Consider the following 26,184-nt stretch of genomic DNA (forward strand, 5'->3'; position numbering starts at 1 on the left):
AGACTGTCTGAATTTTCAGCAGGACTGATCATTGTTGAATGAAACCATGGAAGGTTCCTAGTAGACTTTGAGGCATAGATGGAATTATGCCTATGGCGTTTTCTTGACATCCACCTGGTCAGCCTACTGTTAATGATAAATAGGCCCGCTGGTTAAGTCCTGGTTGCTTGTTCTACTAACGGTATTTATACAATTTAGCACATGCTAGGAGCTTTGCACTGTGATTACCCTGCACTGGTGGTTATTCCACATTCTTCTTGACCATGAAGCAATGGCTTGAGATGCTGACATCCAGGATATTCCACCTTCTTAATTCTCTCCTCTGGCTCACATCTGCTCTTCCTTCCTTAGTCCCCTCCCTATATACACTGTCCTAAGCATTTGATTCCTTGCCATGCTTAGGTTATCAAACCCATCCTAGACTGGATATGTGATGGATTCAAGCAAGGCGTTCTATAGAATCCCTATATTAAAAGGGTGCTCACAGGACAGAAGCGTTCGACTTACCATTATTTGAAAATGTAGACAAAGTTAAGGACTAAGAATTGTGACCAGAGCATTTCATTTCTGATATTTAAAGCCACCAATTAACAAGCCAAAAAACTCTCATTTTATTGTGTACTTTAATGATTTAAAGAAAGATTGTATTTAGTTGTAGGCTTAGATATTGAGGGTATGGCAAATATTAGAAAACTGTTTGATACATGCCCTGCAACATTGATTGGTCTGTTACAAAAAGTTGACAATGCCAATAAATTATATAAAAAGATGCATTATGGAACTAATGGGTCTAGCTTGCATTTTCAGTTATAAGCAAAAGGTATTGGCTTTGCTAATGTTTTGATTTGCTGTGGCTTTTTTTCTACTGCATTGATTTTCCTTGCAAATTCTACTCTATCAAACTGTTCAAGGAACAAAATAACAATGCTGGACCAAAGTCAGGAGTAAAAACAGTCCCTCTAAATGGACCACTGGTAACACTGGCATGCTTTACAGTGATCCTGAGGTCCCGTATGGGGAAATACTGCTTCCGGCGTATTAATTTTTTGCGCCAGCCAAAATGGAGTTTCCTCACGTTTTGCCGTTACTTTACCCATAACTGAGTGTACAGTGGCCGGATTGAGACCTGGAACCACTGCATGTGGTTGCGCCGGAGCAGCACGCGCTGGATTTGTGTTGAGCGTCTGCATCACAAATTGTACTAAACGTCTATATGTAGCCGTTAAGTCTGTATATAAACGATGAACTTCAGCCACTGGCAATTGAGCAACCGCAGGATGTGGTGTATATGTAGCCAATAAAGGCCAGGTAGGACCATCATTACTTAGTGGACCTAACCTAACTTGTGCTATGGTATGTGGGAGGGCGCCATCAAGCCAATTATGGTGTTCTTGATAAGATGAAGGTACCTTTAAGTATGCATATGCCCTGTATTGTCCAGGGGCATTCGCAACAGTGTAATCATGAAAAGTGTGTGAAGCCCCATCAACTGCCGGAAAAACGACCCAAGAATAAAAAAGCTCTGTTCTATAGGCTGCATGGGCGTCCACCACAAACGTGACCGGACCCCCCTGGTTCGTTAGACCATGTGCTAACAGATGTCCCGTGAGCGGGTGTCGCATATTAAGTGCGATGTTCACTACCTGGGGATTCGCCATTATGAAAACAGAATTAGGTCAGAGAAGGCACACCAATATTGGGGTTTTCCTTTCAGAGTTCAAGCGTGAAGAACCGACCACAAAATAATAGGACGTACCTATATTGAGGTGGCGGAAATCCTCAGCGCCACGGACGTCTCCGTTAACGGAACCGAGGAGTCAATATATATATGAGACCGAGAGAGTCAGCCGGACCCGAAAATTAGAGCCAGACCAATCGTTGGCGGCGCCATGTCACGTTTGCTCTCATTATCCTAAATGAGACTACTGGATTTCTAGGTAGCAGGATCGTTCCTGGTGTGGGGGACTGAGTCTGACCCACTTGGAAGGACCTCGGTCACCCTCAATCCGGTTTTGCTCCGGCTAACTAGCAGTGCCTCATCTCTCCCAAGGGGGAGGGATGATTGGGCAGCCGAGCGCATCACATCTTTAGAACTTCTCAGGGAAGTCGTGGTCACTCAGGTCCCAACCAGATCTCTCATTTACAGTATGATCTCATATACAAATGACAAAGGCAGTTTGAGTTTTATTTATATATTGCTTTTAATAAAACGACTGCATTTTAGATAATAAGGCATGAGCCGCAATAACCAGAACCATACAACACAGTAGGATTGAAATAGTCACGATGAGAGTGAAACATAAGAACAACGCTATCATGATGTTAATGGATTCTATTCTTTCTCTCAGTTAGTTCTATTTCGAGCACAGCATGTTAAGCTAATAACTTGCCTTTCAGATTCCCCGGGAAGCCATCAACCCTCATACCTGAACAAAGGCCTGTGATCTGGTTCAGCATCTGCAACGAGGCAGTCAGCGTCTAGTTGTGGTTCCCTGGTCGGAATCTCCCTCTTGCGTGTATTAGGACAAGGAAGTGTTTTTATAACTAACATGTCAGTGTGATCACAAAATGTCCCTACGCAAGAATGCCAAAGACTAAACTCCTACCACGTCTATCGGCAATGTACCAGACTGTATCCTTGACTGAAGCACAGAGTGAACAAGAATGTGTTATTGAAAACTCCAGTGCTGAAGTAGGCTAAACAGTGTGATATAAAAAATAAAACAAGACCGTAGAACTGGCTATTTGAAAAAAAACAGTACGAAGCTGAATAAAAAGCATTTAGAGCAAAGTGCACAGAGGCTCTATGCTGCGAGCAAATGAATAAAAGACATCCAGGGCAAAGTGCACAAAGGCCTAACGCCTGAACTAACACGCAAAGGATACATAAAACTGACCACACTACAACATTTTTAGCTGTGCTTCTTTATTTTGAATCCTTTATCTCCAGCCTCCTTGCATTTAGCAACACATGCCAAGAGCTGCTACAGTTTATGCATGCTGCTGCTCACCTTTTAATGACTTTCCTTTTTCCATATATTCTATGTACATTTTAGTGTAAATTCATGTTAGATATTTATTTTAAATGTAAAACAAAATAACACAAATTCAACAGCACTATTCATTTTGATAAAATATATGATAAAAAAGTTATGCATTAATACTTACTAAAAGAGATATATATAATTGATTAAAATGAATGTAGTTATATTTTTATAAAAATATTGTTAAATTATTTCATTTAAAATAAATTATTAAACTTTATAATCAACTAATAAATATATACTATTTTTAGACATTGGTTTAACATTACATTTTATGTATTTATATTTTTAACTATTTGAAATAATCTCATTTAATTTAACATTATTTCCTACAAGGTTTCATTTTAAAGCCCTACCTCCATTATTTTCTACAAAAGGGTGTTGCAGCGCAAGTAGGTGGCCATGTGTGGTGATAGACCTTTTTTTTTTAGTCATTTACACTCTGATTTCAAAAATGTAAATTACTCAAAAATGTAAGTAACCTTTGTGAATCAAGCCCTAAGTGTCCATGACCCCAAGCTCTCAATCAAAGCATGCAGATCTCTGGGTCGGGACAAACTTCTTCCCAGCCTGGACTCATCATGAGAGCACATGGAGAGGAAAATCAAAAAGCATTAGCAAAGCCAATAGGTCTCGCCTATTGACTTTGTCAATTGTTTTTTTTTATTTATTTTTTTAATGATGCTGCACAGTGTGTATCCTGATGATGTACAGTCCCACCAAAAGCAATTGCAAAAGCCACTAGGTCCCAAAGGTGAGATCTATTGGCTTTGCCGATGCTTGTTTCTGTGATGTCGCTGTCGGCAAAATGGTCTTGTGAGGTAGGTTCTGGGGATGTTGATAGTATGCAAATCAGCAGATTTGACACCTGAAAATCCTCTTTTTGGACGCAAAATCTTGGTAATAATGCAATAACTACTTTTATTTGCAGTGTGCAGAAACACAAAACATTGTGGGATTAATTGTTTACAAAGTAATTATTAGTAATGCTATTTCCATCAGCACAGCTCTTCAAACACTTACCTCTTTCAATAAGAATGCAGAGTAACTCCATTTTACTGAGGGAACCATGTGTGTTTCCTTCACAAACCACTGTGAATGGGTACTTTAATTAAAGATTGGTGTGAAGTGAATCATCACTCATCTCCCGTCCAAAATGCCTTAGGTTGTTAAATGAAAGGACTGCAACATAGTTTTGACAGAGACGTGGAGTCTTCTAATGACCCAGTCTTTAGCTCTAGTGTGAGCTGGAGCTGGAAAACAAAAAAGATTATGACACAGGCGGCTGTGTCATAAACTATGTACAATACTCGCATATACGGTGTTAAGTGCAGGTAGCACTGATTGTGGTACCTGTACTGGGTTTTGTTCCTAACCCCATGATGAATATTTTTCAGCTGCGGTTGGAAATAGTAGAATTCCTATGAAAAATCTGACTAAAAACCTTTTTTCCTTGACTGGCCAAAGACTAGTAGTGAGTCCCAAAAAAATACTAGCTTCCGCCCTAAATCCACGGTCTTGCCACCGTCTAATACTATGCCACCAGAGGTACTTGCATTTGAAAAAGCAGTCAACCGTGTGATTGACAAATTTAGAGAAGTACAACATAATGTTTTCAACCACAGAAGAGCTGAAATAGCAGCCCTACACTGACTGGCGGATGACACTAACATTGTTATCAAGCCTGTCGATAAGGGAGGAGCTATACTAAATATGGCAACACAAATGTACAGGCAGGAGTGCCTCCGTCTGCTTAATGACTCACGAAATTACAAACACTTGGCTAGAGATCAGACTTCTGAAACCATGGAGGAAATCAGTTTTCTGGTTACAAAAGGTCTAGAAAACCAATGGATCATGAAACATGAGGCAATCTTCCTAATACAGAAGACATCAAAAATACCCTATTTCTATATTCTCCCTAAAATGCATAGAGAGAGAATCCCTCCCCCGATGAAACCTATTGTTTCAGGCATGGGCTCAACCTTGGAACCTCAATCACAGTTCTGCGACGAGTTTTTCAGACACCTTGTGAGAGAAATGTCTATGTACTTGCACAACACAAAAGATGTTTTGAAACATTTTTGGAAAAAATTGCCTTTCGACAGTGAAAAGGAACTCCTCATTAGTCTAGATGTGGAGTCCCTGTATACTAACATCCCCCAGGAAGCCACTCTGGAAATAATAAATGGACTCCTTAAGGAAACAAAATGGGAATCCATTTCCCCTCCTGAGTACATCTTGGACCTAGCTCATTTGGTCTGCACAGGGAGTTATTTTGAATTTGAGGGAGAATTGTTTCTGCAGGTCCACGGGACATCTATGGGAAGCACTTTTGCCCCAAGCCTGGCATGTCTCTACGTTCATTCTTTCGAGACCGACTTTGTCTTACACCACTTTAATTCTTTTCTGAGGAAGGTCAAGATGTGGAAACAGCACATTGACGATGTATTGCTAACTTGGAATGGCACAAGGAGCGAGGCATTTGCTGATTTGCTGAATGCCTTCAACCCCAATCTATAATTAAACTGGCTGGCACTGAGTTACTCTTTCTTGACCTCCTGATCTAAGTAAGGAATGGACATTTACAAATCCAGGTATATCATAAACCCACAGGCAGGAATAATCTACTGAGATTTGAAAGTTTCCATCCCCAAGCTCTGAAAGAAAATCTACTGGTAGGCCAATTCCTGCGCCTAAGGCAAAACTGTCCAGATACACAGGATTACTTCACACATGCAGACAAACTCTCAAGTAAACTAGTGGCAAAAAAAACTATCCTGCCCACTTGGTATGCAAAACTAAGAAAAGCACAAACCATTGCAAAAGAAACTCAACAAGGCTTACTAATCATTTTATCACCAAAACCCACAGTGCAGATGACATTGAATGGTACAATATTGAAAAACGTACACAAACCTGACAGGATATGACACAAACACTGTTATGGTTTGAACAATGGTTGGCATGGAGACTCCACAAAGACAAAGATGGGCTGAACGATGAGGTACCCTGGTCTGATACACAGCAGTAGTATGAATTTCCTGGGACGTTTGCTGGATTTGGCGATGGCTAATAGACATAAATGGTGGTAGCAACGCCACTCTTTGTTTTTTCCCCCCTAAGCAACAGATTTCCCCACTCCCACCTCCTTTTTTTTTTTTTTTTTACCTTCTCTTTCCCCGGTGTTTCCTTCATACTAAAGGCCAAAATGGACATAAGGCACCCGGATAGGGTTTTTAGCCCAACACTACCTCAATAATGTAGAGACTCTGCTTTGGTGTGGCCGTACATCTCCCATGAGCACTTATTAGACAATGAGCCTAGAGTGACAGAGTTGGGTGCAGGGCGCTAGATTGGGGGAATCAGCCTGATGAATCTCAACAGTGTAGAGCAACATTTCCCATGAGCAGTTGGAAAGTCATGTAATAGGACATGCGACAATGTGATGAACATGGACGTTTTGCTGACGTTCCTTTTGCACTATGGCTACATTTAAAGAACGCCTTGTGCCCTTTCAAGTTGTGCAAGTGGCTGAGAGTGACCATACTGAGATGCAACTGTACAATGATCGTTTTGGTGTAGTAAGTATACCATTACCCCGTTGGGGGGAGGGGCCGGGGTCTTTCGGTCTGACTCTATTTTTGCCCGGGTTAATTCAGTTATGTATATCGACTTAAGGCATGGCCGAAGCTATGAGAGGGTCCACTCCTGAAGGGGCACTAATGCAATTAGCCTGAGAAAGCGGGGTGACTTTCGATCTGACTCTGTTTCCACCCGGGTTGCAATTTGGGCGTGTACATCAACTTAAGGTGTGGTCACAGCTATGACGGGGCCGCGTCCTGGTGGAGCACTAAACAATTAGCCTGGGATAGCTTCTTTTGTATTCACTCTTCAAGCATGGGATATATACTGTCCATATGGGGGGGGGGGGGGGGGGAGGACTTTCGGTCTGACTATTTCTACCCGGGTTGTAATTCGGGTGCGTACATCAATTTAAGGTGTGGTAGAAGTTACGATGGGGTCATGTCCTGAAGAGACACTAGTAATATTAGCCTGAGAAAGCTTTATTCTAGTCACTCTTCGAGCATGGGGGATCTATGGTCCATTACGATCATCTTAATTAGGGACTGAGGCAACACGGAGTGGAACAAGTTGATCCAGGGCATCTGGGAAAGTCCCATACCCACATCTATAATCGGATGTATCACAGCACACAAGAGTCAGTTAACCAGCGAATAGAATGGCACTCTGTGTGTTTTTGAGCGATTTATAGAGGTGGTGGCAACATAAATACTTCACATAACAGAATGCTCAATCATATGATGGACATAATATATCATACATCCAGGACTGCCTAAACCTTTTCTAATCTTGGAAAACCGTGGGGTTTCTCCCGTTCAATGACTAAGCAGGTTTGTCTCGCCTATATATGTTTTTAACTCTTTTCTCAGTGTGTGACAATGAAGGACAAAGTCAGAGCACCCAGACCAGAAGCCTGTACTCCCAAAATCTAGGGTAAGGATTTTTATCATAACAATTGAGGTCCGGCTTTGTGGGTATGGAATCCCCTTCATAGTTACAATTATGTATTTGTGAAAACCAGTGTGTTCGTTGCCCATTACCTTTCTGACACTACCTTGTAGTACACAGTAATATGGAACACAGGTTGTTTGTCTGTTGTTTTACACACATGGTAGGCACCTTGTTTGCAGTGTTCTTACAGTGTTTTTCACTCTGCATGCTCACGCTGTATTTGTGCCTTTGACATATAGGAGTTAAATATGTAAGGAGACTGACCTTGGAAGATTTGTGTTTCTTTATTTTTATTTCTCCCCTACAGGAGTTTGAAAATCTTTTTTCCACTCAGGTAGGTCTTGAGTGTGTTTCCATATACATATAATTTTTTCACAAGACATGTTTTAGCACACCATTTATAAATAGGGATCCGCAGCCCTGAAGAATGCCCCAGACCTAGATAGGCTCCAAGTGAAGCCACAAATATGTTGGCTTATCAAAAGACGGTTTGAACCATTATATGTGTATTTTCCGTCGACACGTTTTTAATTATATCCACTGACACCATCAATAAAGGTAACATTTACCAGTAATCTGTGAGGAATTTTTAACCTACCAGGATGCCCTAAATATCCGGTAACCTTTACCGGAACACTCCCTCTAGTACAAGAGTTACCAAGAGGTTGACTCCACCCTGGCGGCACTGTCCTACCAGGGTGGGAAGAGGTGGTCTACGATGAAGCATGACACAAAAAGTGTGTGAGACCACCTCTTTTATAACGAGGAATTCCCTGGCAACGTAAACAACACAGTGTTCCCTCAACAATAAACATCATTGATGAATTAGTTCTAAACAAGAGGGTCAATGCCTCTTGATTTACTAACCTTCCCCCCATCACACTATCTTTGCTGACCAATGAAAAAAGCGCTCTTGGGAAATAAATACATGATGTGCAACAAGATGTGCTGAAGGCTGACTGGCTGGAATAAAAACAAATTGATAACATATTTAAGTAAAAGTGTCACGCTGTCTATATACAAATCAATAAAACACTATTTAAAAAAAAAGTGTCACGCTGTCCTTTAATGGGGAAAAAGTGAATTCTCATGCTGAATGCAAGTGTGCTATCGGTCATGCTATGTTTATTACCGCAGGGCTGCTAACAGTACATTTGACATTAGCAAGCAAAGCACACACGTGATCACAATTGTGGTTTGCAGTGAAGTTAAAACAAATGAAGCAGGGATCACCTTGCAGTGTAGTGAAGCAGTTGTCCGGTCATTACTTCATTTACTGAAACAAGGCAAGGCCTGACTCAAATGGGCATGGTGCTAAAGGCAAAGAAGCTGACTTCCAAATGGAAGGCTCCAGTCTGTCGTCGCCGCAACTGTGGGCAAATCAATTAATTTCCCCATGCCTGAAAAAACAGGTTTGAGTTTGGGCATCGGATCAACATCCTGTGATTCTGAGCAAATCATTGAATTGCCACGTGATAAACAAAAATACAAATTAATGTAACTTGTTTAATGTATCTCGGTGCCTAAATAAAAAAATTAATAAAAAACATGAATGTAACTGGAGCTCATATTAAGTGCTCCAATAACTTCTAGCCGAGTTTGCTCTAGAGGAGAAATAAGCAAAAGGGAGTGTGGAAGGGGTAAAAAAAAAAAAGAAAAACATAGTACCTTAGTCATACTGCGAGAAGTGGGCAGCCATTTATTACGTTTAATTTGTACTTAGTTCATGCTCCACTGAAGGAACTGAACTGACGCAATGGCCTATGATGCCCTATTAAAAGGCTGCATTGAAGAGTAAAGATGGAGCGAACCAATGGTGGGTAAGTGCAGGCTCCTAGCCCTCTACTGTAAAAAATATCCCTCAAAGGAAACAGCGCATGCGCACTGTTAGGCTAGACCTAAAAATCACCAGCTGGATCACTGAAACACCTCATATGTTGGAACAGAGCCAGAGAAACATGTAAGCACCACAGAATGTCTGCACCGCACTACAACAAATAAAACAAGCAGTATTCTTATCATAGTACTCTTTTATGTGGCCTTCTGGAAGGGGGCCAGAAAGAAAAAGAAAAAATATTTACTATAGAATGGGACGTCCAGGAGGGGGAGCCTCCTCCCCATGTAAGGAAGGGGCTAATGAAAGGAGATGGGAAGGTATTTTTTTTGTACAGAACGTTATATTTCAGATGCATGTGTTACCATCAAATGCTAGCCTTGACACGCTCTGCTGATCCTATAGATGCTAATACTCTAAGCTCAAATGAAAAACAAAGCTGGAAAATCTTGGATTAGGGACATCTGTTTTGCAAGATGTTGACTGCACTATTTTCAGTAGTTCAAGTGGCCTGGAAAATCCAAGTCCAATGTAAGAAGCTATTTTTATAAGACAGGTCTGAGATAAAGGCGAAATTATAATTGCCACAGCAGTCTGAACTATTCTTACCCGTTTTGGTGTTCTTTTCGATCTCACGATAACGGTGAACAAATTCCTCTACTTGCTCTTGGGGAAACATGCTTGGCTCAATGAAGCTGAGAAGTGAGTGCAGTTCTTCAAGGCTGTTTTGAACTGGAGTTCCAGTGAGCAGAACTCTGAAACCCACGGAGAACTGACGATAAAAAAAAGAGAAACAAAGAGAAAGGCAATTATTGGAACAACATCCGAACAAGTTTTAGAAAGGGCATGGAATCATCAACAATCAATTAGTGCCCAAGAATTGCAGGCACACAGTTTGCTCTTTGAAGCAGAAGATGACTGCTTGTTCGCACTGCCTCTTTCAGGCAGAAAACACATTCTCAATAATTGGTCCCACAGCTCTGTTTCTTCATCACCACCGATAAAGGTGTAAGACATAATACTGTGCAATAAAGTGCAAAGAACGAGGGAATAAAAACAAGCTATGCCCACGTATGAGCTATTTGGTGGCTTATATTTTATTTATTTAGTGTTTTTAGATGCAGCGCTACTAAACACCGTAGTGTCACAAAGTGTCTTAAAACAACACTCATCATGAAGACCTACACGACAACTAGATTGTGATGTACATTTGTGTATTATGTATAGGGATCCGGGTTTTATGGTATTTATTTAACATCTCAATCTGTATTTATCCATATTTATATTTTGGCCCTCTTATTGGTATTTATCCATATTTATTTTGTGTTTTGATAATAAATGGTGTCATAAAATGGTATAGTTCCACATTTATTTAACTGAAAAACATGCTCTAATACTTTGCTGTCTTCACGTTTTAGCAAATTAAGCAGCCAAGTACAGCAAAATATTACACCCACTGGTAAATATCAGCATTACAATACAAATATATCTTAACATACGCCTGTACTTAGAGAAATCACATCCTGTGTTTTTAACTTCCCCAGCTGTCTATCTGCTCAGTTGTTGCCCTGGAAATTACAAAAGACTGCATGGAAAGTCACCCACAAGAAGCACAATTTTCTATATTTTTCCGCTTTTAAAAATGAAGAGACAGGAAACACATTGTTTTCAGTCTATATTTATCTGCAAAAATCAGTAAGAACAGAAAACTGGGGGTCCTAACCATGTACAACAGAAGAGGCATGTAAGAGATCTATACATTTGTATTGCACAGCAAATATGAAATAGTATGGAAATACAAGTAAACAAAAATGGCTCACATCATAAACCTCTGAATGGCAATACAAATAAGACCGACATATGTGTCACAGTTATGAAAATAAAAAATATACAAATTTGTATTCAGCAGCAATCTAGCATTACAGGACAAGCAGGATATATCTAGATTTGTAGTCAGCAGGCCATGTAGAAATAGGATGAGTTAAACTAAATGAGGTAAAATGACAAGTAAAATTAAAATGTGTACAGCCTCCAGTGAGGAACATTCACATACAACAGTAGCAGACAGGAGGGACAGAGATAAAAGGCGCGCTGGTCATTATAAAGGTACGTTTAGTGTCCAATCCGAGTATGTGATATGCCAGGTTAGGATCAGTAGATGATTCTATAGGTTAGGACTGAACATTTTTGAACATGCAGCAATCATTCATGAGAGACAATGCCTTGCTTTGGATTTTTAATCATATTATTAGGGCTTGTCAATCAGACGGTAAACTCTTTATGAAAGACTGCACAAAATAAACAATCCTGTTTTGATGGCTGAGCATTTGATAGGCCTCCCCACCCCCATATCTACCCACATTCTGTTCCATCCTATGGTCATCTGTAAAAGGGACAATGTCTATTTTAAACTTTTAATCAATCTATTAAAACGCCATGAACACAAGGAAACTCATATTTCAAAATTTAGAAATGTGCTGATCACGTTTCTCATTAAACAAATCTGAAATTGAAGAAATATTTGGAGGTTACTCAATGGAGGTTATTAACATGTTTTGGAAACCAATCTTGAACATCAGGCATGTTCAGCATGTTCTCCCATACTTCCAGTCACAGTAAAGAGGCCTAGCTTAGGCCTGTGGATTCCTTAGGATATACGGAATAAGAAAATATAAAATGTTCTTACTGTTCCTGTAGTCCAGACTTTGATATTTGATATGTGCCATAAACAATGATTCTGCCACAATCTAGTCGTATACATCTTTGTTACATGGTTGATTGTGCATAAAAAACCTCTTAGGAGATCCCAAATCAGATATCTCCAGACTCAGGACGATATTTCCTTATTTGTTTGTATGTTTGAAAACCATTTTCCATTTTTGGAAAGAGAAGCTCTGCCAGAGGGTAGAGCAAACATAATGCCAGCAAAAGGATAAAGCATGCTATTTCTATACTATAATTTAGATCGTTTTCCAGTCTGTCTCTGAAAACGGATGTCCATCTCTATCAGTACTTTTGCAAACAATGCTTCAGTACACTGGCTGATGGCATGTGTTTTAGATCAATGTTCGTGGGGAGAAGATTGCCCTTGAGGGATTGTATTGTATTTCAAGGTTATGCCATATATGCTGTTGACTGCTGTAAAGAAATGGCTCCCTTTTGCAGTTACCCCCCACTTTTTGCCTGATACTGATGCTGACTTGACTGAGAAGTGTGCTGGGACCCTGCTAACCAGGCCCCAGCACCAGTGTTCTTTCACCTAAAATATACTTTTGATTCCACAATTGGCACACCCTGGCATCCAGATAAGTCCCTTGTAACTGGTACCCCTGGTACCAAGGGCCCTGAGGCCAGGGAAGGTCTCTAAGGGCTGCAGCATATCTTATGCCACCCTGGGGACCCCTCACTCAGCACAGACACACTGCTTGCCAGCTTGTGTGTGCTGATGAGAACAAAACGAGTAAGTCGACATGGCACTCCCCTCAGGGTGCCATGCCAACCTCACACTGCCTATGCAGTATAGATAAGTCACCCCTCTAGTAGGCCTTACAGCCCTAAGGCAGGGTGCACTATACCATAGGTGAGGGCACCAGTGCATGAGCACTATGCCCCTACAGTGTCTAAGCAAAACCTTAGACCCTGTAAGTGCAGGGTAGCCATAAGAGTATATGGTCTGGGAGTCTGTCAAAAACGAACTCCACAGCTCCATAATGGCTACACTGAATACTGGGAAGTTTAGTATCAAACTTCTCAGAATAATAAACCCACACTGATACCAGTGTTGGATTTATTAAAAAATGCACACAGAGAGCATCTTAGAGATGCCCCCTGTATTTTACCCAATTGTTCAGTGCAGGACTGACTGGTCTGTGCCAGCCTGCTGCTGAGAGACGAGTGTCTGACCTCATGTGGTGAGAGCCTTTGTGCTATCTGAGGACAGAAACAAAGCCTGCTCTGGGTGGAGGTGCTTCACACCTCCCCCCTGCAGGAACTGTAACACCTAGCAGTGAGCTTCAAAGGCTCAAGCTTCGTGTTACAGTGCCCCAGGGCACTCCAGCTAGTGGAGATGCCCGCCCCCTGGACACAGCCCCCACTTTTGGCGGCAAGTCCAGGAGAGATAATGAGAAAAACAAGGAGGAGTCACTGGCCAGTCAGGACAGCCCCTAAGATGTCCTGAGCTGAGGTGACTCTGACTTTTAGAAATCCTCCATCTTGTAGAAGGAGGATTCCCCCAATAGGGATAGGAATGTGACCCCCTCCCCTTGGGAGGAGGCACAAAGAGGGTGTACCCACCCTCAGGGCTAGTAGCCATTGGCTACTAACCCCCCAGACCTAAACACGCCCTTAAATTTAGTATTTAAGGGCTTCCCTGAACCTAAGAATTTAGATTCCTGAAACTACAAGAAGAAGAAGACTGCCTAGCTGAAAAACCCCTGCAGAGGAAGAACAGAAGACACCAACTGCTTTGGCCCAAGTCCTACCGGCCTGTCTCCTGCCTTCCAAAGAACCCTGCTCCAGCGACGCTTTCCAAGGGACCAGCGACCTCTGAATCCTCTGAGGACTGCCCTGCTTCAAGAAAGACAAGAAACTCCCGAGGACAGCGGCACTGCTCCAAAAGAACTGCAACTTTGTTTCAAGGAGCAGATTTAAAGACCCCTGCAACTCCCCGCAAGAAGCGTGAGACTTGCAACACTGCACCCGGCGACCCCGACTCGACTGGTGGAGAACCAACACCTCAGGGAGGACCCTCCGGCGACTCCGAGACCGTGAGTAACCAAAGTTGTCCCCCCTGAGCCCCCACAGCGACGCCTGCAGAGGGAATCCCGAGGCTCCCCCTGACCGCGACTGCCTGAACTCCATTTCCCGACGGCTGGAAAAGACCCTGCACCCGCAGCCCCCAGCACCTAAAGGAACGGAACTCCTGTGCAGGAGTGACCCCCAGGAGGCCCTCTCCCTTGCCCAGGTGGTGGCTACCCCGAGGAGCCCCCCCTTGCCAGCCTGCACAGCTGACGAGATCCCTTGATCTCTCATTGAAATCTACAGAGAACCCGACGCTTGTTTGCACACTGCACCCGGCTGCCCCCGCGCTGCTGAGGGTGTACTTTCTGTGTGGACTTGTGTCCCCCCCGGTGCCCTACAAAACCCCCCTGGTCTGCCCTCCGAAGACGTGGGTACTTACCTGCTGGCAGACCGGAACCGGGGCACCCCCTTCTCTCCATTGAAGCCTATGCGTTTTGGGCACCTCTTTGACCTCTGCACCTGACCGGCCCTGATCTGCTGGTGTGGTAACTTTAGGGTTGCTCTGAACCCCCAACGGTGGGCTACCTTGGACCCAAACCTGAGACTTGTAAGTGATTTACTTACCTGACAAAACTAACAAAAACTTACCTCCCCCAGGAACTGTGAAAATTGCACTGTGTCCACTTTTAAAACAGCTTATTGTGTTTTATGTAAAAAGTATACATGCTAATGTAATGATTCAAGTTCCCTAAAGTACTTACCTGCAATACCTTTCAAATGAGATATTACATGTAGAATTTGAACCTGTGGTTCTTAAAATAAACTAAGAAAATATATTTTTTTCTATAACAAAACCTATTGGCTGGATTTGTCTCTGAGTGTGTGTTCCTCATTTATTGGCTGTGTGTATGTACAACAAATGCTTAACACTACTCCTTTGATAAGCCTACTGCTCGACCACACTACCACAAAATAGAGCATTAGTATTATCTCTTTTTGCCACTATCTTACCTCTAAGGGGAACCCTTGGACTCTGTGTATACTATTCCTTACTTTGAAATAGTGCATACAGAGCCAACTTCCTACATTGGTGGATCAGCGGTGGGGTACAAGACTTTGCATTTGCTGGACTACTCAGCCAATACCTGATCACACGAAAAAATTCCAAAAATTGTCATTAGAAATTGATTTTTGCAATTTGAAATTTTTCTAAATTCTTAAAAGACCTGCTAGGGCCTTGTGTTAGATCCTGTTTAGCATTTCTTTTAGAGTTTAAAAGTTTGGTAAAAGTTTGAATAGATTCTAGAACTAGTTTTTAGATTCTTAAAAAGTATTCCAACTTTTAGAAGCATAATGTCTAGTGCAGAGATGAATGTGGTGGAACTCGACACCACACCTTACCTCCATCTTAAGATGAGGGAGCTAAGGTCACTCTGTAAACTAAAGAAAATAGTAATAGGCCCCAGACCTTCCAAACTACAGCTCCAGGAGCTGTTGGCAGAGTTTGAAAAGGCCAACCCCTCTGAGGATGGCAACTCAGAGGATGATGATAGTGACTTGGAGGGTGATTCCCCCCTACCAGTCCTATCTAGGGAAGACAGGGCCTCTCAAGCCCTGACTCCACAAATCATAGTCAGAGATGCTGGTTCCCTCACAGGAGGGACCAACCTCTCTGAAATCACTGAGGATAACTCCAGTGAAGAGGACATCCAGTTAGCTAGGATGGCCAAAAGATTGGCTTTGGAAAGACAGATCCTAGCCATAGAAAGGGAAAGACAAGAGATGGGCCATCAATGGTGGCAGCAACATAAATAGGGTCAGAGATTCTCCTGACATGTTGAAAATCCCAAAAGGGATTGTAACTAAATATGAAGATGGTGATGACATCACCAAATGGTTCACAGCTTTTGAGAGGGCTTGTGCAACCAGAAAAGTAAACAGATCTCACTGGGGTGCTCTCCTTTGGGAAATGTTCACTGGAAAGTGTAGGGATAGACTCCTCACACTCTCTGGAAAAGATGCAGAATCTTATGACCTCATGAAGGGAACCCTGATTGAGGGCTTTGGATTCTCCACTGAGGAATATAGAATTAGATTCAGGTGGGCTCAAAAATCCTCAAGCCAGACCTGGGTTGATTTTGTAGACTACTCAGTGAAAACACTGGATGGTTGGGTAACTGGAAATGAAGTGCATGACTATGTTGGGCTTTATAATTTGTTTATGAAAGAACACATTTTAAGTAACTGCTTCAATGAAAAGTTGCATCAGTATCTGGTAGACCTAGGTCCAATTTCTCCCCAAGAATTGGGAAAGAAGGCAGACCACTGGGTCAAGACTAGGGTAACCAAAACTTCCACTGGGGGTGACCAAAAGAAAGGGGTTACAAAGCCTCCCCAGGAGAAAGTGGGTGACACTAGAAATAAAGAAAAAGAGTCCTCTGTAGGCCCCCAAAAACCAGACAAGGTGGGTGGGCCCCAAGACACAACCCAAAACAAAGGTGGGTACCAGGGTAAGAACTGGGATGCCACTAAGGCATGGTGCCATAACTGTAAACAGAAAGGGCACCACACCAAGGACACTTCTTGTCCCAAAAACAAACCCCCTAGCAAAATCCCAGGGGTGACCAGTGTAGCCATTGGGGATGACTCCTCAGATGAGGAGGTCTTCATAGCCTTCAACTGGAAAAAGGGCCCAACAGGTGAGTTGGAGATTCCAGAGGGAAGTAGATACTTCCACCACCTACTGGTGAATGGAATCCCAGCCACTGCCCTGAGAAACACTTGTGCCAGTCGCACTATTGTGCATGACAGGCTGGTGTTCTCAAACCAGTACATTCCAGGTGAGACTGCCAGAGTAAGAGTTAGCCCAGACAGGGTCACTGATAGACCTGTGGCTTTTGTGCCCATAGAAGTGGGTGGGACTTTTAGCTGGAGAAGGGTGGTAGTCAGTACAGACCTCCCCCTTGATTGTCTCCTTGGAAATGACTACCCAGAGGTTAGTCAGAGCCCAAGAGAGGAACTGGTCCAGTGCCAGTCCTCTCCCAAGGATTCTGGAGTTCCTGCCTCTGCAGTAAATGCAAGTAGGCCCCAGAAGAAAAAGAAAAGGAAACAGAGTAGGAAAGGTGGACAACCTTTAGCCAAGGTTCCAGCAAGCCAAGGAGATTCTGCTCCAGTAGGGGAGAACTCCAAAAGTGGCTCTGATAAAGTCCAACCTGACCCACAAGAAGTCCTGGCTAGTCAGGCAACTGTTAAGTCTGAGTGGGTGGCCCCTCAGCTAACAGAAGAAAGAGTGGAAGAAGGGTGTTTACTACAAGATGTGGTAACCCCCACTCTAATACAGCAGACAGGCACCCTGAACCCAAAGAAGCCTGTAACTTAGCCCCTTCCCTTGTAGGTGAAGAGTTAAAGGTGTGGTTCTGGGCACTGACAGCTGTCAGTGGCCTCTGCTGGGTGTTAGCCTTTATGGCTGCACTATCCTTGGCATGGTGGTCAGACCCAATGCCAAATAGCAAGTTAGGCCCCCTGACCCTGTTGGTCATGGTGGGGTTACTCCAGCTCTGGGTAGCCTCTTTGGGTAAACTAGGGGTGACCCTGGCTAAGATAAGATTAGCAGAGGTGGATACCTTTAACCCCAAAATAGAGAGAATGGGTGAAGACATTAAAAGCACAGACAAGAGGCAGTTCAGATTAGGTCCTATCACTGTGGAAGTGGGTCAGTTCCCCAGAGGGAATGACCTGGACAGGAGGATGTAAGGCAGAGTAGGCCCTGCAACAAACCAGCCTATTTCCTCTACTCTTCCTCGCCTGACAGACTAGGAAGACTCTCCCAGCTTTGGCTGAGTCTCCTGGCCTGTGGGCTGGGGGGGGCTTGGGTAAAGAAATGGCTCCCTGTTGCAGTTACCCCCCACTTTTTGCCTGATACTGATGCTGACTTGACTGAGAAGTGTGCTGGGACCCTGCTAACCAGGCCCCAGCACCAGTGTTCTTTCACCTAAAATATACTTTTGATTCCACAATTGGCACACCCTGGCATCCAGATAAGTCCCTTGTAACTGGTACCCCTGGTACCAAGGGCCCTGATGCCAGGGAAGGTCTCTAAGGGCTGCAGCATATCTTATGCCACCCTGGGGACCCCTCACTCAGCACAGACACACTGCTTGCCAGCTTGTGTGTGCTGATGAGAACAAAACGAGTAAGTCGACATGGCACTCCCCTCAGGGTGCCATGCCAACCTCACACTGCCTATGCAGTATAGATAAGTCACCCCTCTAGTAGGCCTTACAGCCCTAAGGCAGGGTGCACTATACCATAGGTGAGGGCACCAGTGCATGAGCACTATGCCCCTACAGTGTCTAAGCAAAACCTTAGACCCTGTAAGTGCAGGGTAGCCATAAGAGTATATGGTCTGGGAGTCTGTCAAAAACGAACTCCACAGCTCCATAATGGCTACACTGAATACTGGGAAGTTTAGTATCAAACTTCTCAGAATAATAAACCCACACTGATACCAGTGTTGGATTTATTAAAAAATGCACACAGAGAGCATCTTAGAGATGCCCCCTGTATTTTACCCAATTGTTCAGTGCAGGACTGACTGGTCTGTGCCAGCCTGCTGCTGAGAGACGAGTGTCTGACCTCATGTGGTGAGAGCCTTTGTGCTATCTGAGGACAGAAACAAAGCCTGCTCTGGGTGGAGGTGCTTCACACCTCCCCCCTGCAGGAACTGTAACACCTAGCAGTGAGCTTCAAAGGCTCAAGCTTCGTGTTACAGTGCCCCAGGGCACTCCAGCTAGTGGAGATGCCCGCCCCCTGGACACAGCCCCCACTTTTGGCGGCAAGTCCAGGAGAGATAATGAGAAAAACAAGGAGGAGTCACTGGCCAGTCAGGACAGCCCCTAAGGTGTCCTGAGCTGAGGTGACTGACTTTTAGAAATCCTCCAACTTGTAGAAGGAGGATTCCCCCAATAGGGATAGGAATGTGACCCCCTCCCCTTGGGAGGAGGCACAAAGAGGGTGTACCCACCCTCAGGGCTAGTAGCCATTGGCTACTAACCCCCCAGACCTAAACACGCCCTTAAATTTAGTATTTAAGGGCTTCCCTGAACCTAAGAATTTAGATTCCTGAAACTACAAGAAGAAGAAGACTGCCGAGCTGAAAAACTTCTGCAGAGGAAGAACAGAAGACACCAACTGCTTTGGCCCCAGTCCTACCGGCCTGTCTCCTGCCTTCCAAAGAACCCTGCTCCAGCGACGCTTTCCAAGGGACCAGCGACCTCTGAATCCTCTGAGGACTGCCCTGCTTCAAGAAAGACAAGAAACTCCAGAGGACAGCGGCACTGCTCCAAAAGAACTGCAACTTTGTTTCAAGGAGCAGATTTAAAGACCCCTGCAACTCCCCGCAAGAAGTGTGAGACTTGCAACACTGCACCCGGCGACCCCGACTCGACTGGTGGAGAACCAACACCTCAGGGAGGACCCTCCGGGGACTCCGAGACCGTGAGTAACCAAAGTTGTCCCCCCTGAGCCCCCACAGCGACGCCTGCAGAGGGAATCCCGAGGCTCCCCCTGACCGCGACTGCCTGAACTCCATTTCCCGACGGCTGGAAAAGACCCTGCACCCGCAGCCCCCAGCACCTAAAGGAACGGAACTCCTGTGCAGGAGTGACCCCCAGGAGGCCCTCTCCCTTGCCCAGGTGGTGGCTACCCCGAGGAGCCCCCCCTTGCCTGCCTGCACCGCTGACGAGATCCCTTGATCTCTCATTGAAATCTACAGAGAACCCAACGCTTGTTTTCACACTGCACCCGGCCGCCCCCGCGCTGCTGAGGGTGTACTTTCTGTGTGGACTTGTGTCCCCCCCGGTGCCCTACAAAACCCCCCTGGTCTGCCCTCCGAAGACGCGGGTACTTACCTGCTGGCAGACCGGAACCGGGGCACCCCCTTCTCTCCATTGAAGCCTATGCGTTTTGGGCACCTCTTTGACCTCTGCACCTGACCGGCCCTGATCTGCTGGTGTGGTAACTTTAGGGTTGCTCTGAACCCCCAACGGTGGGCTACCTTGGACCCAAACCTGAGACTTGTAAGTGATTTACTTACCTGACAAAACTAACAAAAACTTACCTCCCCCAGGAACTGTGAAAATTGCACTGTGTCCACTTTTAAAACAGCTTATTGTGTTTTATGTAAAAAGTATACATGCTAATGTAATGATTCAAAGTTCCTAAAGTACTTACCTGCAATACCTTTCAAATGAGATATTACATGTAGAATTTGAACCTGTGGTTCTTAAAATAAACTAAGAAAAGATATTTTTTTCTATAACAAAACCTATTGGCTGGATTTGTCTCTGAGTGTGTGTTCCTCATTTATTGGCTGTGTGTATGTACAACAAATGCTTAACACTACTCCTTTGATAAGCCTACTGCTCGACCACACTACCACAAAATAGAGCATTAGTATTATCTCTTTTTGCCACTATCTTACCTCTAAGGGGAACCCTTGGACTCTGTGTATACTATTCCTTACTTTGAAATAGTGCATACAGAGCCAACTTCCTACAACTGCTTACTAAAAATGTTTTTTTTAAAGTGAGAAACACTCCAGCCATCTTTCTATAATCCAGTGATGCTTTGCAACGCAGTGAGCACCGTTTTTGCCAGCAAATAGTTGGCAGATGTTCCTTTGCTTCCCTTGCACTTGTGTTGCAGAATTCTACGCCTTTTCCTTGGAGGAACATTCATATCAATGTCCCCTTTAGTACGACTTTAAAACTTGTTTTTATTTTGACATATACCCATGCACACCATATTAGGCAGCTTGATATGCATTCTAGATCTTGGTTATTTGAAAGTCATAAAACTCTTGTGGGTGTGTGCACGATTTTAGAAACAGCATTTCATATAACATGACATTTAGTTACAATCAACCCAAGGATATCAATTAAAGGACTGTTAATGCTAATGAAGAATATAGATGGCTTATTGAGAGTCCTTGCAACTACTGCACTGGTCCAACCAAGCTAGACCTAGAGTCTTAAAGAACTATTTGATTCTTCATCTGAATGACTTTCTCAAACACATAATCTGAGAATTATAAATTTTTGTTACAGGTGTAGATCAAACAAGACCCTTAAGGGTTTTCAGTTTTATGATGGGCAGAGGTTGAACAGAGTTATAAAATTCAACTTAATCAAGTTGTTTCAAACTTCACTTTGCTCACTAGATACATGTAAAATTGTTTTTATTTTAAATATTTACATCTACAATGTTTTTTAGGTTTAGTATGAAGTTGCAATGCATATGCATAACAATAGTACACTACCTGTTTATTCATACATAATGCCAAAACATATTTGTTTAGTGTCTAGAATGCGCAGATTAGCTATATGAAATTGGAAGTAATTTACAAGAATGCATTATTATTTCCTCAAGAAAGTAGATGTGATCTTGTATAAATATGACACCGTATAATAAGATTATCAAATGATCCTACCACGAGTAGGTTTTTCATAAATCTTAATAATATGCAGCTTTAAGAAGCAGTTGCACATTGAAAGGAATACTTTTCATACCTCTGAGAGAGTCTTGTGGAGCAAAGAATTCACATTTTTCAGTCTCTGTGCTTCATCCACAACCAGAGCACACCAGTCAAATCTAATAACAAAGAAGGTCAATCATTAGAGAGGTAAAGGTCAAGAAGAAAATAATAGCTAGGCATTTAGAGATGGCTTCTTACAGGATTGTTTCTTCATTTGTAGACCCAATATCTATCCTGAACAGTCAGGTTTCATTTTAAGAACATATATTCACAACTTATAAGTACTGAAATATTGAAAACCTGAAAGTGACAGTAGTCAACACCCAACACTTAATTTGCTGTAAGTGTTTTGAGTTCATTGTTTTTTTAAAGTTAACTGTTCAATAAACTGCATAGCAAACAAGCACTGGTAAAAACGATAGGTCTTATCTTTGCTACTGGGTGCCCACCTAATGGCTCTGTCAGTAGTTTTGTTGGCCACAGATCCTGCTGTGAGGTGGAGGGATAGAAGGGTGGGGGTAGGAGGGAGTGAGCCAGAGAGAGCAAAGCAAGCAGGAGGTGTAGAAAAGTGAAGAGATTACCAACAATTCACGAAATACAGAACTGTATTGCCAGTGACAAAGTGTAATCCTAATGGGTTTTTGACTTCATGAGTATTTCCGAAAAAAAAAACTCACCCCTTCTGTAAAAATCCAGAATCTTTCATGCAGATCTGCAAACAAGTTAAAATCTGTTACTGTCACAACTATCATCAAAAAGTGAGTTATTGTTCAACTGTTGTAGACTTTAGTCAAACCTTTTCCTTCGCATAATCTATTTTTGTTTTAAGCAAATAACAATACCATGTGCGCACATAATACATGCACACTGTAAAATAACATGTACAGATGTAAATGTAACTCCTCCGTAAAAGATGATTGCATGTTTCAAAATCTACTCAGACTGATGGAGGAGAAACTTTTTTTTTTTTTTTTAATTAAATGTTCTTTCAATTGAGGACTGCGTGCAGAAAGTTGAAAGCAATATAAGGTAGAGACAAATGAGGAATAATAACACTGCAATTGTGAAAACTGAGTAAAGGTGATTTATATTATTGTTCTGTTGCTTACACTATTTTTCAGTTGCTACAACGTACACAACAAACCAATGTACATCAGTTTCTCTGTCTGTAAAACAGAAAAATAGCATGATTCAGTTTTCAAATAATAGTCTTGCTCGTCTCTGTATCTTTTTATATAGCTGACAAGATTTAACTTTTCAAGGCTGGTACTCTGCAGCTGGTTGGCATAAGTAAAAGTCTTCATTGTCTATTATATAAAGGGCCTCATCACCAGGTTCGCAGATGGCAGTTGGACCACTGCTAATGCTGTGGGCCGAGCACCATATTACTACCACAGCAGTTGTGCTGCAGTCAGACGGCCAGCACCGCCAGGATTAATCGTCCCGGCGGTCTTGGCGGTCATAATCCGCAAGCAGCGCTGCCCTGGGGATTATGACTTTGTTCTCTACCAGTGACTTCATGGCAGTAAAACCGCCATGAAAAGGCTGGCGGAGAACGGGTGCAGACATGGGCAGTGCAGGGGCCCCATGGCCAGCTTTGCAGACAGTGAACATTGCAAAGGTGCTGGTGCACCCTGCATCCTACTGCATTGCCACCGGCTCGACTATGAGCCGGAGACAGTGCTGTAGGGTGTTTCCCGTTAGGCAGATAGGCGGAAACTCAGGTTTACACCCACCGATCTAGCGGGAAACTCATAATGGGCCCGGCCGGGAGGTAGCCACAATGGTAGCAACCTCCCCATCAGAAGTTCGGCGGACGGGTAAAACCGCCGCCGAACTCATCATCAGGCCCAAAGTGTCCTTTTCCATGTTACTGTGCTGGAAGAATATTGTGGTGATGCGCAGGAGAATTAATTAATGCAATGTATTCTAAAGTCGATATTCTGCTTCCTTAGTGGTGTGTCTACTCACATACTTGCACATTTGTTAATTTTTGATTTGATGTTCAACTGACTGCTTCTTGTAAAAAACATTACATTAATAATGAATGTCTGTGTGGAAATACAGGGTAAATGTATTCAACAAATACATGTGTCCAGACGAAAAGTGGAGGGAAAGCAAGATAATGAAAATGTCACTTACCCAGTGTACATCTGTTCGTGGCATCAGTCGCAGTAGATTCGCATGTTCTGCAATAGCTCGCCATCTGGTGTTGGGCCGGAGTGTTACAAGTTGTTTTTCTTCGAAGAAGTCTTTCGAGTCACGGGACCGAGTGACTCCTCCTTTTGTCTCCATTGCGCATGGGCGTCGACTCCATCTTCGATTGTTTTTCCCCGCAGAGGGTGAGGTAGGAGTTGAATTGTAGTAATAGTGCCCATGCAATGGAGTGACTAAGTATACACCTATTTAAGGTTGAGATGATACATATATAAATAATTGAAGGTAACTTCCAAACTGCTACAGGCTCCCGGGGAGGCGGGTGGGCACATGCGAATCTACTGCGACTGATGCCACGAACAGATGTACACTGGGTAAGTGACATTTTCAGTTCGATGGCATCTGTCGCTGTAGATACGCATGTTCTGCATAGACTAGTAAGCAGTTATTTCCCCAAAAGCGGTGGATCAGCCTGTAGGAGTGGAAGTAGTCTGAAATAATGTCCTTAATACAGCTTGACCTACTGTGGCTTGTTGTGCGGATAACACGTCTACACAGTAGTGCTTGGTGAATGTGTGAGGCGTAGACCATGTGGCTGCCTTACATATTTCTTGCATTGGGATGTTTCCTAGAAAGGCCATGGTAGCACCTTTCTTTCTGGTTGAGTGTGCCCTTGGTGTAATGGGCAGCTGTCGTTTAGCTTTAAGGTAGCAGATTTGGATGCATTTAACTATCCATCTGGCTATACCTTGTTTTGAAATTGGGTTTCCTGCATGAGGTTTTTGAAATGCAATAAAGAGTTGTTTAGTCTTTCTGATGTTGTTTGTTCTGTCAATGTAATACATCAATGCTCTTTTGACATCTAATGTATGTAGTGCCCTTTCAGCTACGGTATCTGGCTGTGGAAAGAACACTGGAAGTTCCACTGTTTGATTTAGATGGAACGGTGAAATAACCTTTGGCAAAAATTTAGGATTGGTCCTTAGGACGACTTTATTTTTGTGTAGTTGTATAAAAGGTTCCTGTATAGTAAACGCCTGAATCTCGCTTACTCTTCTCAGGGAAGTAATGGCGATGAGAAATGCCACCTTCCAGGTTAGGAACTGTATGTCGCAGGAGTGCATGGGTTCAAAAGGTGGACCCATAAGTCTAGTTAGGACAACATTTAGGTTCCATGAAGGAACAGGTAGTGTTCTTGGTGGTATAATTCTCCTAAGGCCCTCCATGAATGCTTTAATGACTGGTATTTTATATAGGGAAGTTGAATAGGTAGTCTGCAAGTATACAGATATTGCTGCAAGGTGAATCTTAATGGAAGAGAAAGCTAGGTTAGATTTTTGTAAGTGAAGCAAGTAACCCACTACATGTTCTGGAGTTGTGTGTAATGGTTGTATTTGATTAATATGGCAGTAGCAAACAAACCTCTTCCATTTACTTGCATAGCAGTGCCTGGTGGATGGCCTTCTTGCTTGTTTTATGACTTCCATACATTCTTGGGTAAGTTGTAAGTGCCCGAATTCTAGGATTTCAGGAGCCAGATTGCTAGATTCAGCGATGCTGGATCTGGGTGTCTGATCTTTTGGTTGTGCTGTGTCAACAGATCTGGCCTGTTGGGCAATTTGATGCAGGGTACCACTGATAGGTCTAGCAGCGTTGTGTACCAGGGTTGCCTTGCCCAAGTTGGTGCTATCAATATGAGTTTGAGTTTGCTTTGACTGAGTTTGTTTACCAGGTAAGGAAGGAGAGGGAGAGGAGGAAAAGCGTAAGCAAATATCCCTGACCAGTTCATCCATAGGGCATTGCCTTGGGATTGTTTGTGTGGGTATCTGGATGCGAAGTTTTGGCATTTTGCGTTCTCCCTTGTCGCAAACAAGTCTATCTGAGGTGTTCCCCAGAGTTTGAAATAAGTGTTCAGAATTTGGGGGTGAATTTCCCATTCGTGGACCTGTTGGTGATCTCGAGAGAGATTGTCTGCGAGTTGATTTTGTATCCCTGGTATAAACTGTGCAATTAGGCGAATTTGGTTGTGAATTGCCCAATGCCAAATTTTTTGTGCTAGCAGGCTTAACTGCGTGGAGTGCGTCCCTCCCTGCTTGTTTAGATAATACATTGTTGTCATGTTGTCTGTTTTGACGAGAATGTATTTGTGAACTATTATTGGTTGGAAAGCTTTTAGTGCTTGAAAAACTGCTAGAAGTTCTAGGTGATTGATATGCAGTTTTGTTTGATGTACGTTCCATTGTCCTTGTATGCTGTGTTGATCGAGGTGTGCTCCCCACCCTGTCATGGAAGCATCTGTTGTTATTACGTATTGTGGCACTGGGTCTTGGAAAGGCCGC

General features: G+C 43.2%; 1 protein-coding gene across 1 annotated transcript in view; it reads right to left on the bottom strand.

The window, feature by feature from the left end:
• CHD1L (chromodomain helicase DNA binding protein 1 like) overlaps positions 1 to 26,184 on the bottom strand; it is a 228,787-nt gene that overhangs the window by 148,416 nt on the left and 54,187 nt on the right. Inside the window, exons 5-7 of the mRNA XM_069204150.1 lie at positions 22,366 to 22,400; positions 21,723 to 21,804; positions 10,024 to 10,186 (exon numbers count right to left, since the gene is read on the bottom strand). Coding sequence (XP_069060251.1) covers positions 10,024 to 10,186; positions 21,723 to 21,804; positions 22,366 to 22,400 — 280 coding nt within the window. The remainder of the gene's footprint in view (positions 1 to 10,023; positions 10,187 to 21,722; positions 21,805 to 22,365; positions 22,401 to 26,184) is intronic.

The sequence above is a fragment of the Pleurodeles waltl genome, chromosome 8 (assembly GCF_031143425.1).
Source record: "Pleurodeles waltl isolate 20211129_DDA chromosome 8, aPleWal1.hap1.20221129, whole genome shotgun sequence".
NCBI lineage: Eukaryota > Metazoa > Chordata > Amphibia > Caudata > Salamandridae > Pleurodeles > Pleurodeles waltl.